The sequence below is a fragment of the Carassius carassius genome, chromosome 4, assembly GCF_963082965.1.
Source record: "Carassius carassius chromosome 4, fCarCar2.1, whole genome shotgun sequence".
NCBI classification, from domain to species: Eukaryota; Metazoa; Chordata; class Actinopteri; order Cypriniformes; family Cyprinidae; genus Carassius; species Carassius carassius.
Genome location: NC_081758.1, coordinates 40,285,266 through 40,303,995, shown reverse-complemented (window position 1 = coordinate 40,303,995; position 18,730 = coordinate 40,285,266). Strand labels below are relative to the sequence as shown.

The window sequence follows — 18,730 nt, the reverse complement described above, 5'->3', positions numbered from 1 at the left end:
AAATAATTGTATTTTATAGTTATTTATATATTATTTATTTATTGTCTTATATATTCATATTTTTTATATTTTACCTAATTTTTTCCAAACCAAAATGCATCTTGTGGCTACCTGTTACTTTTCTCTCCAATGATCGAGATGGACCAATCACTGTTGTTGGTGATTCCTGAATAAGAGTTTGCTGGGGTGGATATTTAAAATGAACTGATTTTTACATTTTAGAGTACAATAAGACAAGAAACGCCCAGAGGTTTGAATGTGAACATGTGTTGCTCCTCATCATTAACCTCCATTAATAGTCCACTACAGCGCCGGCTCCAGGCTGACTACACACAGAGTGCTGTTTCTGAGTGTTACTGTTTGCAGTGTAGCTGTTCTCTATCATTAAAAAGACATTAATAAATCAAGAAAGTTCAGGCTCCAGAACTGACTCACACACACACACACACACACACACACACACACACACACACACACACACACACACACACGCATACACGTAAGCAGCATTCAAAATCCATTAAGTGAGTTATCACACAGGGACCAGAGGCTCATTCAAGCCTCGTTCTGTGCTCATGAGTTCACTTACAGTAGGTGAGTGCAAACACACTCAGGCCTCACTCTCTGAACAACATAGTGTTAACCCTTTGAAGAAGGAAAACCAAAGAAGTTGGGAAAATCACAAAAGTCTAAATATCTTAATAAAAGAGTTACAGAAAAAGCCAAAATATGCCCCTATTGCAATTTACGCATGATGCCCAAGAGTCTGGTTTGTTTTTTAAATAATCATAGAACATCATTATAATGCAAGTCTACTGAGGATCTCTGAGTTTGGATAGTTTTTAACATAATAAATCAATAATACTAGGCTACTGATACAGGGAACTCAGAAAAGGATGAGCAGAATTAGCTTCTATTTTATTGAGAAATTGACTTCTATTGTCTCATTTTTTAATCATGTTACTGTGTAATTTAACAATTTTGGTAGAGGAAAAACAGCAGATAAAATGCTTTTAGTCACAATTCATTCCAGCCCATGTAAGAATGATATCCAATCAATTCTGGCCACTTTATGAGCACATCTTCATGAAAAATCCCACCTTTCACAGAAATCTCCAGGTCATTACTGTGGAAAATCCCGTAAAGCTTGTTTTAACCAATGATGGGCGAAGCTTGGTGAAGGCTCAGTTACAAAGCATCAAAACAGTGATTAAAACATGCAGTATTGGATTTTAATGTGAAGTATTCACATCTGTGCTTGCGTACTTTGGATAAAACGATGGCAGGACGTCTCGCGCTGCTGTGCTACTGTACTCCCACTTGCCATCAAAATTTGTGACTAACAGAATTTCATGCAAACAAATATCAGCTTCTCAGACTTGTATTGTCTTAAATACTCTTTAGTTTTCTTTTATTCCTATCTTCAACACCTCTGTCTTTCCCACACTCCAAAAATCCAGCGTGGAGCTACATCTGCCGGCTGTCCATCAAAATCTCTTTGGACTCCAGCCATCGCCTCGACTGCAGCTGGACGGCCCGTGATATAGTCTCCACGTGCAACTTAAAGCAGAACATGATCGTTTAAGAGGGACTATGCTATGAAACGAAATCTAAATCACTTCATATATCCAACAGGTGGCCGCTGCCAGTGAAAAGACAAACCTGTAACGGCCATTATTAATCAGAGTCATCAGAGATTAAACCTCAAAACCTCCCAGGAAAAGAGGTGAGAGGGTGATGAGAGCACTGATGAAAGATGGGATATGAGACGTGCCCTCTGTCCGAGCCAAACAGGAAGTGAGTGTTTCAGACCGTGCTGTCAAGTGAGGTGTGACTGAGAAGAACATCGCACAGTGCTCTTTGTTTTCTCACTTTCTGTGTTTCTCACACTGACTGATCAGAAATCATCAATCTAAATAAACCAATGTTGGTTTAATCTGATTTAAGTGTTAATCTGGCTGTCGGACTGATATAGTAACACCAGTAAAACTTGTTGGTGGAACTGGTTGACAGAGAAAGTCTCACTGGTTAAGCTAGTTGACTGCTGCAATTGGTTTGTTCTAGTCTGAGGTGGTTTACCAGCCCTAACCGGCTTGACCAAGATGAGCTTGACCATCATCTAGACCAGTGGTTCTCAACCGGGGTGAGCGGGGATCATTTAAAATGATAATTTAATTAATAATAAAATAACTGCACTACCTCCCGAGTACATGTTCTGTGATATTCTGAGTTTCGGAGCAGTTCAAGACGTTCGTGTGAAATACAAGAGCGCCACAAAACACCCGACCTCTGCATGAGCATATGACACACAAACTACATCTTTGGGCTGGATACAGCAAACCAGTGTCGCACTAGTAAAGTTTTGATGGATGACAATCATAATTAAGTTATACATTATTATAGTATATATATATATATATATATATATATATATATATATATACTGTATACAGTAGTCTTACATTAGTAGCGCATATGTTATATATGCTCATCATATTTCTGCCCTGCTAGTTTATATATTCCAGAAGCGGCAGACATGCATCCAAACACATAAACATATATGTTGGCTTTGTCAGAGGAAGTACTCTGTACTCTGAAGACACTCAGAGTTGACATGTGTGAGTTGGCGTGGCAGCAGTGATAGTGATGGAGAGGCTGAGATGCTGTGGACGGATAATAAACTCTGACAGAGACACCGCAGGCACCGCTGCGCTCGGTGGACAGCAGATGAGTTCACTGTGCGTCTGGGTGTCAGTAGACAGGTCTGGACTGTGTCTCAAGGTTATTATGGGATGGGCAATGATGAAAATGGCACAAATGATACAAATGGGCAAATGACATTGAATTAGATCAATATTGTTACATAAAATTATATAATAATATAATATTATTATATAACATTAATAATTTAATAATTAAAATCTAAAACATATTTAATTAAATAATATTAATATAAATTATATAATATTTTATGAAATTATATATATATATATATATATATATATAATATATAATTTATTTATATAAATATAATAATATAAATAGAATTTAAACAAATCTATTTTATTAAATACAATATTATATTATTGATGGCATTATTAATATTTCATATTTTTATTATAATTTTATACATGTATGATATTTATTCATTTGTATTATTTTAATAATTGACATTTTATTATTGAATAATTTATTGAATAATATGATTAAATATATCATTAAATATCACAATCACACTTTAAGCAATCACTGTTTTAAAATATAAGTTTGAAATAGTTTGAAAACAAAAGATATACTGAAATAAATCCACTAAAAAGTAAAAGACATTGAGCAAAGTGAAGTTAGTGAAAAGAAAAGATCCTGCAGCACTTGAGTGTGTCTAATGCATTCAGACTGTCTCCAAATAATTGTTGACGCTTCTGTACAGCTGGCCATATTTGGTTTATACTACAAAGGGCCGACAGCAAAATAAAATTTACTACAGCAAATACAAAATTAGATTCCTTCGATATGATAATTTAAAATAACAAAAAAACTGTCTGGCTAGAAAAAAAAACAGTCAAAGACAAAGTCAAACAAGTTTGTGAGAAAGAAAGACTGTTGTATAGATGAAACACTGACTGATTTCAAAGCCGGACCTCCAACTGTGTGTAAAACAAGTGTTAGGCAGCTGAGAGGCTGATAGCACACTACCCAACAAGAAACACATACAGCAACACCTGGCTGACCATTTGCACACCATCACTAGCACCAAACATGAGGTTTGTAAAAGTCCAACATACAAAACACCATTAAGCACATATACTGTACATACTAACAGAGAAATACAGATTTAATGAGTTATACTAAAATTTGGACAATTAAATTACTCTTATAAATTACATTGCATCAGATAAATATCATTAAATTATACATATGTTTTACTAATAATAATTATAATTGATCACCAAATTAATAAAAAATATGAAAATATTTTGCTAAATTATATTATTGTAAATAATATATATTCTTCTTTAAGGTTTTAATTTAATTATATTACGAATACAAATAGAAACAATTTAAAATAAACAAAAATGATTTAAACAAATATTATATTTTCATTGAATATTATATTATAGATAACATTATTCATATATTAAATTAAATTATTCATAATATAATATTTAATTCACCTTTATCACTAAATAAACTGTATATTTCAATCCCACTTTAAGCAAAAACATTTCATGAAAAGCAGTTTGTTAGGATTGAAACTTTGAGACATTGACCAAAAAAATGTAGAAAAGTAAAGGTAGTAAAGAGAAAAACGAATTCTTCTAGACGGGGCTGTAACCATCATAGATGTCAATGACAGATTCATAAACTTATACATTTGTTCTCCCCAATCAAGCACATTTGCTTGCCTCCAGATACCAATGCAACTAAAACGAGAGCAAATAAATATATATATATAGATCAATAGATAATATAGATAAATACTTTCAATGAAGTAAAAGAAAAAAAAATGATTTCACCTGTCTCCAATGAAGTCCCAAAAGAGATCTAAATAATGTGCTCAAACATACCAAGACACAGTCTGCCAACAACATTCAGTGATCTCACTATGAACTCAAGCATTTCTCATCAAATGCACCCAAATTATCTGCTTTCCACATTCATTCATACGAACTGTATGTCAACCATTGATAAAGACATTTTAGAAGAAACCCCTTGACACTTTGATGGAACTTAACTGAGAAGTCAATCAGAATATCCTGAGCTATACAACAGCAACATCTGAGTGAATGTGAATGTGTGCGGCGATCCGTAGAGCAGAGACCAGCTGGATTACAGATCCTGCATTAGACACACACAGAACTGCAGTCAGTAAGTTCTGAAGGTTGACACTCACCCAAGTTCTCCTCCACAAGTCCAAGAAGTCCAATGACCAGCACACAGACCCAACGCAAGCAAGTCCTCAAGAGATCCATCTTCTGTGAGCGCAACTCCAGCGAGCGAGTGAATCCCTTAGCTGTCTGCTCAACACACACTGTTGAGTGTTTGTCTGTGTGTGTCCTCTAGAGAATGTGAGAAACTGCACACCCCACAGCAGCCTCGATCACAGCTTCACACCGACTGCCCAGTGATAGAGAGAGAGAGCGAGAGAGCGAGAGAAGGGGGAGGGGATTATTCACAGTCTTACACACAGTAGCCTCAGTGTAGTTGGGACAACCCCCCCCCCCCCACTTTGAGACCACGCCCCCATATTTTCACCTCACCCTCCTTTTGCCTTCTTTTAAATTATATAGTATATTTAAGAAATATACTATATAATTTATTTATTATTTATAATTATTATAAATCTTTGTTTGTGTGTAAAAGTTTCTTAACTTTTGGCTTAAAATTTCTTAATAATTAGTTAAAATAAGAGATTAAATATTGGCTTTATATCGGCTATCGGCCCTCCTGCTTTCCAAGATATCGGCATCGGCTGTCAAAAAAACTATATCGTTGAACACTAGTTGTTATATTTAACTAAATTTAATTAACTGAAATAAAATTAAATGTTTAAAAATACATATATTAAAATAAACCAAATAAAGTAAAACAGAAATAAAGAAATACTATACAGACATATTTAAAAAAAGAATAAATACTGAAACATTAACTAAAATTAAGTGAAAACAGAAAATGTACAAAAACCCCAAAAAAAACTATTCGAAATATTAGCAAATCCTCTACTATAATACTATTGGCAAAATCTGAGACATTTTACATTGATTATTTTATGTATTATTAATGTGTATTATCACTGATTAAATACATAAATAAATAAATAAATAAATAAATAAATGGTACTAAAATAACACTACTGCATACTGTGCATACTACAAAAATAGTATGAGTAGTAAGATAGTATGCTATTTACAACAGCCACTCTTTTATTCATATTTGATTAACAGCACAATGCAATAATAATAACAAATAATTAATTACATTTTTAAAACAAAATAAAATAAAACACACTTGTTGACATTTTTGCATAAAACAAATTGCAACATAATTCTTACTACAACAACAAAAACATCAGTATCATAGTTAGCGCAGTTAGCCACACTACTATAAAAATGCAGAACGGGCTGTGCAGATCAGAACAACCCAAACACTTTAAGAAAAGAGACAGAGAGCTAACTACAACTAAAAAAAAACAAGCAAACGAGAGAAAAAGAGGTCAAATGAACAGCGCTCCTTCTTACTGAGGCTTCTGGATAACCAATCGACCAGTTAATCTGTGAAAAACACTCACAAACACAATTCTCCCAAACATAACGAGCAGTGATGGAGGTCATCTTAAAGCTTTGATCTTTGACTCTTCTTCCAGTTTGTACTAGGTTGACCTTTAACCCATATCAAACTCAGTCCGAATGAAGCTGGAGCAAAACAAAACCTTTTAAAGTAAAGACAAAACACACAAACTTTGTTCCCACCTCAACATGCCAGATACTCACCGCTGTTAAATACGGTTGTCACTCCTTCTCTAAACACTTGACCCTGTTCTGTACACAGAGTTCAGATATTTACTGAAGCGACAACCAAATTCACTCCTGAAACATTCAGATTGAGAAAACAGCGCAAGAAAATCATTTTCCTACTTGAACTTAAACTTAAGTCTTTAAAACTTAAAAACAAATAATTGCAGATGGGGACAGAAAATGTTACAAATTCAAATGGAAAAGATTTCTCTTTTTTTCTATTTTTCTTATGCCATTTATGCAGATGAAGTCAAAAACTCAATTTGATAAAAATTCTTATATACTGTAAAATAAGAAAAGTTAGGTATAGGTTTAGATATTTGTACTCAGTAAAATAATTATATATGCACAGGTATATATTGCTGTGATTTGTAATCACAAACTAAAATTCAACATTAAAATAAGTAATGTGTTGTTTCAACTTAAAACTTATTAGTTTAGATAACTTTAGATAAGTTCTCAACAATCTCAACAAATTTTTAATTGTTACTAATATATATTAGAATGTTGCTAAACTACAAAAAAATGCATTGCACACAGGAAAATATTTTCAATATAGTTAATTTTTCAGGATCTTTATCAATCAGTACTGAATGAAACTTAAGTGTATTAGACAACATTTCTTTCAACTTGCAATGCATTCTGGGTTTGCCAAGTTACATCCAAAATGGCAAAGTAAATGAGGTTTTGGAACAGTCTTTATGCTTACTAATTTCATGTTTTCATTAGAGTGGCGCATGCAATTTCAAAGTAAAAGTGTCTTTGTAATTGTTCATTAAAGTTTAAAAACCTCTAAATATTGCAATAATTCCCCTATAACCAATTTTTCACAATGCAATCATTCCCTTCAGACTAAACCAAGCCCTACCCTACTTTATTTTGTTGAACATCCTATTTGACTTGAAAATACACCACAATACAGAAGCAAAATAGTTTGTGAATGCCATTTCAAGTTTCTTTAAAATGCTCTCTAGGTAAGCAGCTTAGGGATTTGTACAGAACTACAGTGTTTTCATTTATTTTATGACAGTTTACGATGCTCAAATGAAAAACTCAATGCATTAAATCAGCAAACACACATTCCCCACTAAAGCCATAATCGCAGCGACACCCTGACTAACACCCGACAATCTGTTCCATCTGTTACCCAGCCCACGCTACAAACTCTTCTTCCAAATGTTTGCTCCTGTTTTCACAGCTGACAGGAGGGATGCGTTAGTCTGTTAAAAGAGCGTTTGTAAGCTTTCGGTTGGTGTGAGTGTGTGTTTTGATGCTACTAGGAGAGGTGAGTGTGTTGTCGCTGCCATTATGTGGTGTGTCATAAAGCGAGGTGTTGATTGTCCAAATGTGGAGGTGTAACGATCAGCAGCAAAAATAGACCTTCAGCTGTCTGAACAACACACGCATGCTTTCGAATACAGTGATTACCTAAATAGCACTGATAATAGCACTGAAACTAATAAAAGCATAAACAGTTTAAGCCTAGACAACGGCTCAGACAACAGCTATGTTTCCGAAGCCAGTGGGCTGCCTGCGCTTGAGGCATTTCAAGGCAGGAACCAAAGATAGATACAGTACATTAGTCAAATTCTGAGGAAAGGTTGATTTGATGACACCCGAAAAGTTTTAATAAAATGCAGTAATTAAAATGTAACTTAAATTTAAAGCAATCAAAAATAGATTTTAATTTAACATTTGATTTTTTTTTTCAATTTAATGACTAAAATTAAAACATTGATAGCCAAACTAAGAGAAAAGTGAATTAAGATAGATAGATAGATAGATAGATAGATAGATAGATAGATAGATAGATAGATAGATAGATAGATAGATAGATAGATAGATAGATAGATCTGAATATGTCTTGGAACAGATCTTATATTTGTGTGGTAGACAGAATACCTCAATGGTTAGGGTTTGCAAAAGAAAGTTCAGAGGTCTGAGTGACCCCACACCTGCTTGAGATCATCTGTTTAGTCACACACATACACACACACACACACACACACACACACACACACACACGCACACGCACACACACACACACACAACATACACTAGTGTATCCTGAACCACTGAATTCACAACTATGAATAGGCTATGAAAACATAACGCAGCATAATTCTACTAGTAATATAATTTGTGAGTGAATCAATCATTTGAACTTTTTTCTTTCTGGGAATACAAATTTTACAGAATGTATACCGTGGACTGTATACACACACTAACATTTACTAAAATGTAAACAAACACAAACACTGCAGGTGAATGGAACATAATCAGCACATGCAGGCTGATCCACACCTATTCTGTTTAAGAAAAGACAAACACACACACACACACACACACACATTCACAAACTAACAAGGGCAATCACGGCTCCACTGCCACCTGGCTCATCCCTCTAATTAGAAATTCCCTAACGAGGTGCCAGTTAGGAGAAAAGAATGAACGAGACAAAAGCAAAGGGTCACAGAGGGCAAAAAACATGAAACAGAGAGAGAAAGAGACAGACAACAAGGCGAGAGGAAGTGATGGCAATTACACATGACAAGACAGAAACGTGTTTGTTTAGACCCTCTATTTGATCTATTTTTGCTTTTTCCTCATAATCGAGTTTAAAGGGCAAATGTTTGACATTTGGAAAGTGTTAAATGTGGTTATTAATATTTCTGGATGGGTGGTATAGGGATTAAAGATCAAGATGGTAACTGAAAGGTTATAGTAGGGGTGGGTGATACGACCAAAATCTTATTTCACAGTATGAAAAATGTTATTTCACAATAACGATATATATCTCGATATAGCTATTTTTTTTTTTAATAAGTTACTTATAAAAACAATAGAACAAATAAATATACTGTAAAATACACGTTTAATTTATTCAGCAGGTTTATTTAACATGTAGTAAGAAATTGAATAAAGTGTACAAATAAAACATTGCATAGTCTTCACTGTATCAATCAAACATAAACTGATTCTTATTAAAGATCCAAAAGAGATATAAAAATTATATGTGCCATTTTTGACCTTTCTTTTTTAGGAATTCTGACTTTACGTGTCACAATTCTGTTTTTTATGTTTTAGTTTTTTTTTAGCACGGCATAAAAAATAAAAAGAGGTAATTGCGACTATATCTCAATTTTGTCATTTACTTTCTGTCACAATAGTGAGTTTCTATCTTACAGTTTTCTTGAGTTCTTGAGTTTTCTATCTATTCTTCTCAGAATTACGACTTTATATCTTGAAATTCTGAGAACTGAAAGCTATAAACTGGCAGAAATAAGCTTCTGTAGAAAAGTGATAAATGTACAATAAACTTAATAAATAGCTGATAAATTTTTACATCGGATAAATAAAAAAAATTAAATACTAACAAAACAATTTTATTAAAAACTGATATTCAATACACATTATTTTATGCATTTAACTTTTTTTATTACATTACTGGTGGCAAAGGATCTTAATGTAAAATTAGGGGAAATAAGTTTGTTTAATAACATTAAAACAGGTGAGTAAAAAAATATTGGCTGATAAACAATGGCGGATTCACTAAGAATTAATTGTAGCCACTTATAATGTCATTGAGGCACCCAATTCACAAAATAAATTAAGTAAATCACATAATGACATAAATATACCAACAAAATGTTTCAGTCTGGACATAAAACCATTACAACTGTTTTTACACCTGCACGTCTCAGAAAAAAAAAATTGCAATTGGATCCTGATAACAACCTCCACACAGGCATTCCACTGGAGGTCAGGACCTCTGAACATGACCTTCGACCTCTGTCTTAGGATCAGTCAGTCAGAGCACTGTGAAAACGTCGACTGCCTCTGAAAACAAATAATATCCCACCTGAAAGAAAAGAAAGACAGAAGAATGGAGCAGAGACCAAGAAGGAAAAGAATGAGGAACTGAAGCATGCATGTGTGTGGATATCGCTCAGCTCAGTCTGGACTCAAACTACCCACTAAGACAGGAAGAGACTGTTTAAAGATATGTAAATGTGTCAAATTAGTTTTTTCTTTACATGTCATTTAGAGGCGAGTCTAACTGTAGACTGTGTGGAAAAAAAGAATTGAGATCATGTGATATTGTATTTAGTTGCTGCTAAATGCTTCAAACAAAAATGTGAGTATCACTGAAAGATCTGAAGCCACTCACAGGTGTTCAGTGTAGCAGCCTGGGAATTTTTAAATGTGAAAACATACAAATTTGAGCACACTTCTTGAAAGAATGCTTAGCCCCTGCTATAATAATACCATAAAAAGAATCTCTCATTTAAAATATAAATGTGTTGCAAGCAGCAAACACATCGCAAATAAAGTTTTGGGACACTGGCTAGAATTTCAACATCACATTAGTATACTGCTGTTACTATTTCTGCCATATAAAGATGATAAAAAAGTCATAGTAATAATATAACTGCATAATATACAATAAACTATACAATATGTACAGTGTATACATATATAAAGAATTTCAAAAAACAGTTTTCTATGTTAATATATTTGAGTGTAATTTATTCCTGTGCTATATTCTCATATGCTATATTTTTGTGGAACTTAATTATTTTTAGGATTCTTTGCATAGAAAGTTCAAAGAACAGCATTTATTTGAAATAGAAATCTGTCTTTGCTGTCACTTTTGATCAATTTAATGCATCCTTGCAGAATATAGTGTGTGGGTGTGTGTGTATATATATATATATATATATATATATGAAAAATGCCATAAGACTGACATTGACAATTGTGGCATTTGCAATGCTTCGTGGGATTTTCTACAGCGGTATCTTCATCCCTTAATCTTAGATGCTCACAACAAATCTGTCATGAAAAGTTTACACATTATAATGTGAATAGAGAAAAAAATAGAGGGAGATTTTATATCAAAACCCAACTTTTGTGCCCTGTTTCCAAAGACACACAAGCCCGGTGTGTGTGAGAGCAGGTGGTGGAGTGGATAGGGGTCAGCAGTCGTGCTTCAGCTCCCAAATATAGAGCATCCATGTCACTGACCACAAGACGCAGATCTCATATCATGCGGAGACCTCGCCACAGACGACCCTCTCTCTCCCGTTCACACTACCGTCTTTATCTGGCCTCCACAGCCTGGCATTCAGTGGTATCATGTATGTAGTGTTGTCTGACTGTTGTCTGTACACTCACCTGAAACATGAAACCAGCTCTCGGCCCCCTGAGCATGACCTCTGACCTCTCTTCCTCTCTACAGATATGAGACTCCTGCCTGCTCGTTCTGCTAATACGGAGCTTGTTTTCGCACATATAGGTTATGGTGTACCTAAAGCTTCCGTGTTGATCGTGTTACGGAGGTATAAACATTACCTCCAGGAACAGCGGGATCTCGACCAGCAGTGGACATATATGTAAGGTAAAGCTTTGGCGTGTGTGTGACTGTGTTTACCTGCACACGTATCACTGTCGCCCATGCATTAGCTCCCACGAACCATCCAACCCTGAGCGATGGAGATCTGCAGAAGCACACATAATTATATTGTTTTACACTTACGAAGGCAGTTACATTTGAACAAATATTAAACTTTAGCATATAACGTACTGTACTGTTGGATCAATTGCCAATAAAACAGGAAAACTGGTCACATCTAGAGACTTGAAAACTAGAAAATATTTGTCTCCATTTATATTTGGCTTCATGAAGTATAATACTTAATGTCAAAGTATGTCAAAACATATATTTAAACAAAATATAATCTTTTTTATGAATGACACTTGCTTTGATACAAAATAGCATAATATATATATTTTTCTTTTTGCTTTTGGACTAGTAATCCAGTTTGCAATCCAATTGCAATTTCCTGTAATCCAGCGAAATCAAGTGTTATTGGTTTCTAAAAAAATCTAGTAAAATCTACAACAACAAAAAAAACTTTTAAAAAATTATCTTTAATTTTTTTAAATATATATATTAGTACAATTATTACATTAACTAGAAATATAATGTAACCTAGTGTTCCTATTTAAGAAAAATGTTTTTAAATCATTTATTTTTATTTTATAAATTCTATTAAATATGTGAAATCTCTCAAAATTTAATAATCAGCTCTTATTCATTCCTATAAATGTTTTTATGTTAAATAAATACAAAAAGTTGACAATGTAAGAATTTTTTTATTTTGGTTTCCACCCTCCCTCCATTCAATGTGAAGTTTAATGTCTTCAAACATCCAGATGGTTTTATGCTTAAATTCCTGCTTAAAGGAAAATGAGCTAAATCCGCTACCAAAGTATGCTGCACCTATCGGCTGAGGAAACTGTTAAAGGGTTATTGGCTGATTATTAGCTGCCTGATGCTGTTGATTTCTGATGTCATGTCACTGTATGTTTCCACCAAACAGACACAGAAAACATCTAATGAGAAACACAAGACATCAGACACAGCCACATCAGCACCAGTCACAAGTCAGTCAATGTAATCGAATCTGTAAAAAACATGCCTTTCATACTAAGATAGAGAGCACTAATTCAACATGGGTTATAACGTGTAGGGCAAAAAACTAATATTTTTTGTACACTCAAAGCTTTGTCCATCTCTCACACACTGAATTAACTGCTGTTTGTCAGTGAAAACATTTGCCATCATAAATTATTTGAACACTTAATATCATTGCATTAAAGGACTAATAATAAAAGAAAAGAAAAATAAGTAAATATTTTTTTTTCCAAATAAATGATACCTGCTTTGATACAAACATATGCTTTTTTAAAAGACACCTAATTTGATACAAAGCATATCATAATATTCTTTGAAAAAAATGCATTATGCCTGTTTTAATACTAAATATCATAACTTTTTAATAAATGACACAGTTTTAAGTGTGAAGTGTCACTGATCTGTATAAATGACTCTCTATTATAAATGTTCTCTATTATAGACGAGTGATACCTGTATATTAGATGTATCTCTAATACGACAGATATTAATTATGGTAATGCAAATGAAGCATGAAAAAGACACTTGTGGCATCCATTTTTGTGTTTGTTTGTATCGATAGAGAATTTGACAAATTTCCCAATTTATTAATTTCATTCAGTTTTCTGATGCATTTTAGTGGCAAGTGCTTCAAACAGGTGCACATCCTCCATTTGGCAATTACCCACAATTCTCTACTCATGACTCAGTCAGCTGTTACTGCAAACCTGCAGCTCTGAATCGTTCAGCGATTCAGCCATGTATAAAACCTGTTTCAACGTCTGCGGGAATTTTTTTTGCCCTATTTTATTGTCCGCCAAGTTTTATCACAGAAAATACACAGCACAGAACAAGGTGTGTCTGTTAACACTCTAGAGGAAAGGGAAACACAGACACACAACCACAGGGGAAAGGCTTCACAGTGCACTGGCTTTCACTGCCATCCCGTTTGGCAGTTGGGTAAAATATTCCCGAGCTAAATTTAGCAGCACGGCACAAAGACCCTCATTGAGAAGGACGTCTGGCACGGAGAGCGAAATCACAGCAAACCTGTCCAAACCGTAAGACAGCTCAACAGCTCCCGACGGTTCACCACAAGACCACATTTCCAGATAAACCATCCTGAGAGTGAGGTGGATCTGATAACACCTCAATCAGACACACTTCAGACTCCGAATCCATCTGCTGACACGCTCTAAGCCTTAGCACCACAACAGTCTTGAAAACTCCAAGGATTCCCTCAGAAGTCCCAAAGTGTGTGTGTGGGTGTGTGTGTGTGTGTGTGTGTGTGTGTCTCGCAGATGTCTCTATTTCAGCGCAAGTCACTGAAGGATTATACTCACATCTCTTCTTTCACGCTGAGCTTTAACACACACAGAACAACATTTGCTCTGTTGAAAGCTGCTATTGTTCAGGTAGATACTTCAGAACAATAGAAGCCATCAGCAAAACTTCACAACACCACTGATATATCAGCCTATTACACACTACAAACTAGTTCATCTATCTGAAGAGCAGGATGGCAAAATCAGCCAAACAGAAGAGCTAATATTGCAAATTAGACATTTATTTTTTACAACAATATTTAAGAATATTCAGAGTTCATAACCACAAAAAATATATATTCTTAAAAAAAAAAAAAAAAAAAAAAAAAAACAGTGAGACTAAAGTGAACTAGGCCAAATAATCACTGTTTCGATAGTATGGCAACTAAATTAAATAAATAAGTTTAAGTAGAAGTACTAAAACTAAGAACAGAAATAAAAATGTATTAAAGCTGCACAGAAATATAAATAAAAAATAAAAATGATTAGGGCTATATTGAAATATATATACAGTATTAAAAAAAACCTATAAAGAAATATAAAAAACTAATAAATATTAAAAACCAATAAAAATTATAAAAAGTGGGGGGTCAATTAAAGCTATATAGAAATAACATAAAATGACAAGATCACACAATAAAAGTACTACAACTTAAACCAAATTTAAAATGAAACCTGAAAATACCAAAGTAAAAGCTAATTAAAATATAAATAATAATAAAATAATAGTATGTAAGTAAAACTAAGCACATTATATAAAATAGTATATAAAGAAAACAAGGCAAATGCTGTCAATTGAACATTGAAACAAGGAATATTCATAGCAGATTTACAGTCTTTAACTCTAAACCTGACCGTTTAGATTTTTGCGCCTGTATTTTCGCCATTCCCCTCATCACACCACATTTTAATGAGAGCACAATGAGCTTGAGGAAGACAAAGGAGATGCTGAAACTTTATCAGATGGAGGCAGTAGCACCAGTTTCCCTGTGACATACAAGAGAGCAGGTGTGCATGTAAAACGGAAATATACTGCAGCTCAAGGATGCATGATAAATGGGTTATGTGAGGGTTCAGACACACACATACAAACACACAACAGCATTGATCACCAGTCCAGCCACTGAGACAGGAAGTAATGCATAAGTTCTTTCACAGACGTGAACACTGGAGTTTGGGGGAGCTGGGGGTGCGGAAAGGAGGTAAATCAATCTTAAGAGCCAATAACGATCATATAAGAGCACAGCAGGGCATCTGTGTAATGTCCCATGTGATAAGTGGATTACAGTTTCTGCAGCAAATGTGAATGGTGCTTACCTGTGCTAAACTATATATACTATAGATACTATGTATATAAAATATATACACACTTCCATTCAAAAGTATGAGTTCTTTGAGATTTCTTTATGTTTTTATGTTCAAATATGCTGATTTGCTGCTCAAGAAACATTTCTGATTTTTATCAATGTTTGAGGTTTTTTTTTTTTTTTTTTTTGAAACCACGATACATTTTTTTCAAGATTCCTAGTATGAATAGAATGTAAAAGAAAAAAAACAGCATTAATTTGTTTTGCTTATTAGATTAGAGTGTGATTTTTGAGACAGATCTGAATTTTGGAAAACTGATAAGTGCTGTGGTGAAAACCAGCGTTTTCCAATTAAAGTAAAAAGCCAAATTAAAACCTATTCTCTCATTTAATGATTTGGAGACAGTTATCCATGCCTTTATTATCTCATCTAGATTATTGCAATGCACTTTATATGGGTCTCAACCATTCATCATCATGTCATTGCAGTTGGTTCAGAAACAGCCGCGAGGTTACTGACTGGCACTAGGAGAAGTGAAATCTAAAACATTATCTCTAGCATCTCTACACTGGTTACCGGAGCAGTAAGATCCATTTTAAGATTTTATTTGCTTTGGTGCTTCTCCTTTATATATCTCTGAATTATATCATTTGTTTATGCACAGCACTTTAGTAGACTATAGTTGTTATTAAATGTGTTATATAAATAAATTGACCTTGACCTTGACCTAACCTCAAAATCAGGAAATAAATGCTCTTGGGAACACATCCATCACAAAAGCTAGTCATTTCTAGATTTTCTTTCTCTCATCTACCTCCCTAAATAGTGAAAATAGGTTTGTGGTAGGGACAGGCTGTTTTACAGTATATTACGCACAGCAGTAGAAATGTGTCATTTCGAATTACCGTTTATACCACAGAAGACATATTTGGACAACTATGAGTGGACAGAACTGCTTTACATTATTTACACATGAGAACATCAAAGAAACACGAAAAGCACAGTTTAGTGCAACTGTGCGGGTCACAGGTAATGCATATAATGAGCGAATAACCTAAAGTGTGACTGATACAAATTCAAATTTATTGCCAGAACGAACTAATTTACAATGGAAAACCTTTATTTTTTTTCATCATATAATGTGAGACTTTGTTACCACTTTGTTATTTAATATATAAACCACTATTTCCACACATAAAAAAAAAAAAAAAAAAACTGAGACCACTACCGTCACATAAAATTACTCATAACATGATATAAGATTTGGGTCACACCGCCCACCCGTAGTGGGTGGATTGCAGAGGGTATGTGGCTTTTGGACAATGGAAAAATGACTGCCTTTTACGAGTGTGTGGTGTTTTATTCGGTTGGTTGCCAGATCTTTACAGAGAGAGACAGTTTTAATATCTGACAGCAATTAATCATAAAGCGCTCCTGGGATTTAAATGGCTCAATTTCCTCTTGATCTAGATCTCTTTTCAGCAAGCGATAATATCAGCCCTGCAGACACAAGCAATCTCTCTGTCACTCACTTATACACACACACCTGGGTCAATGGGAGGTGTGTGTGACCGTATATTACCTGAGGAATGTGCCGTGATAACATTATTTCCTGCATGATAAATCACTCAGATGAACATGAAGCCTTTATAGACTTGCTAAACTCTGGATTGGAGATCTCATGCTCTCAAATGCTTTAAATATGTAGCTTTCCGTCAGCTGGGGTTCAAGAAAGCTCCTGGGTCCTGCAGAACTACGGCTGATCCCATAGAAAAAGTAAAACCATGTTTGCGATCTCATTAATGTCTTAATTGTTTCATGAAGGCAACAATGAAATAAACTGAGATGTTCCAAACTTTCTTTCTTCTGAAGAAGACAAAAGAAGATTTTTTGTGGTCCAAACAACATTGGACCCCACTGACTTTCACTGTATAGGCCAAATTTATATATATATATATATATATATATATATATATATATATATATATATATATATATATATATATATATATATATATATATATATATATATATAGTGGTCCACAGAAAAAGAAAAAAAAGTACATCTTTGGAACAACACATGAATAAATTTAATATATTGTACCATATCCAATTACATTATTGTAATTTTCTAGCTAAGGATTAAGAACATGATTAAAATAAATAAATTATTACAGTTGCTACTCCAAAAAATATTTAATGTTTGAGATTATCACATCTAGAAAAAAATAATATTCATTCTAAAAATGTCCTTGGCATTTTAAGATTTTATTAATTTCCATTTGACTTTGCCAAATAAATGTTTATATAAATATATAATATAAATCATATATATCTAGGTCAAGAGTGTTGGGGGTTCGGTGCCTTGCTCAAGAACACCTCAGTCGTGGTATTGCCGGCCCAAGACTCAAACCCACAACCCTAGGGTTGGGAGTCAAATTCTCTAGCCACTAGGCCACGACCCCCCCATTTCAGACTGAACTGAAAATGATAAATACTGCCTTGACAACTAAATGAAATAAATAAGCTGAAGTACTAAAATTACTAAAACTGAAATAAATAAATAACAATTATACAGAAATATATAGAAAAATAATAAAAATGATGAATGCATGTAACAAAATTATTAAAACTATTTTTTTTTGCGTGTTAGTTTTTCCTACTATTCAGACTTCAGTGTTCTTGACCAGTAAATCACAACCATTTTTAGTCCAATTGAGAACTTATTTCTTTCATCTTCAAGGTCACCCAGAACAAAATGTACTCATTAGTAATATCATTTATGTCTTTGTGAGGACCAAATGCAATCAATAATTCAAGTTAGTTGACTTCTGTCAATTATAATAAAGCTGAAATAAAAATAAAATATAAATATTAGAAGAACTTGAAGAAAAAAACTTTAAAAAAATCAGGAAATTAATAAAAATGGAATATAAAAATATATATTTTTATTAAATATAAGATGAAAATAATTATACTATATAGATTTAAAAATCAAATAAAAATGAAAATACAAAAATAAAAGCTAAATAAAATGAATAAATATAAAAATTTTACTTAAAAAAATGCTTTATGAAGAAGATTGGATTGGATTGCTTATTTTTAATTGGATTGTGAAAAGTAAG

At 33.6% G+C, this 18,730-nt stretch overlaps 1 protein-coding gene across 1 annotated transcript in view; it reads right to left on the bottom strand.

The window, feature by feature from the left end:
- LOC132140034 (bone morphogenetic protein receptor type-1B-like) overlaps positions 1 to 5,115 on the bottom strand; it is a 30,569-nt gene extending 25,454 nt beyond the window's left edge. Inside the window, exon 1 of the mRNA XM_059548803.1 lies at positions 4,892 to 5,115. Coding sequence (XP_059404786.1) covers positions 4,892 to 4,970 — 79 coding nt within the window. The 5' untranslated portion in view covers positions 4,971 to 5,115. The remainder of the gene's footprint in view (positions 1 to 4,891) is intronic.
- Positions 5,116 to 18,730: the final 13,615 nt, after the last annotated feature.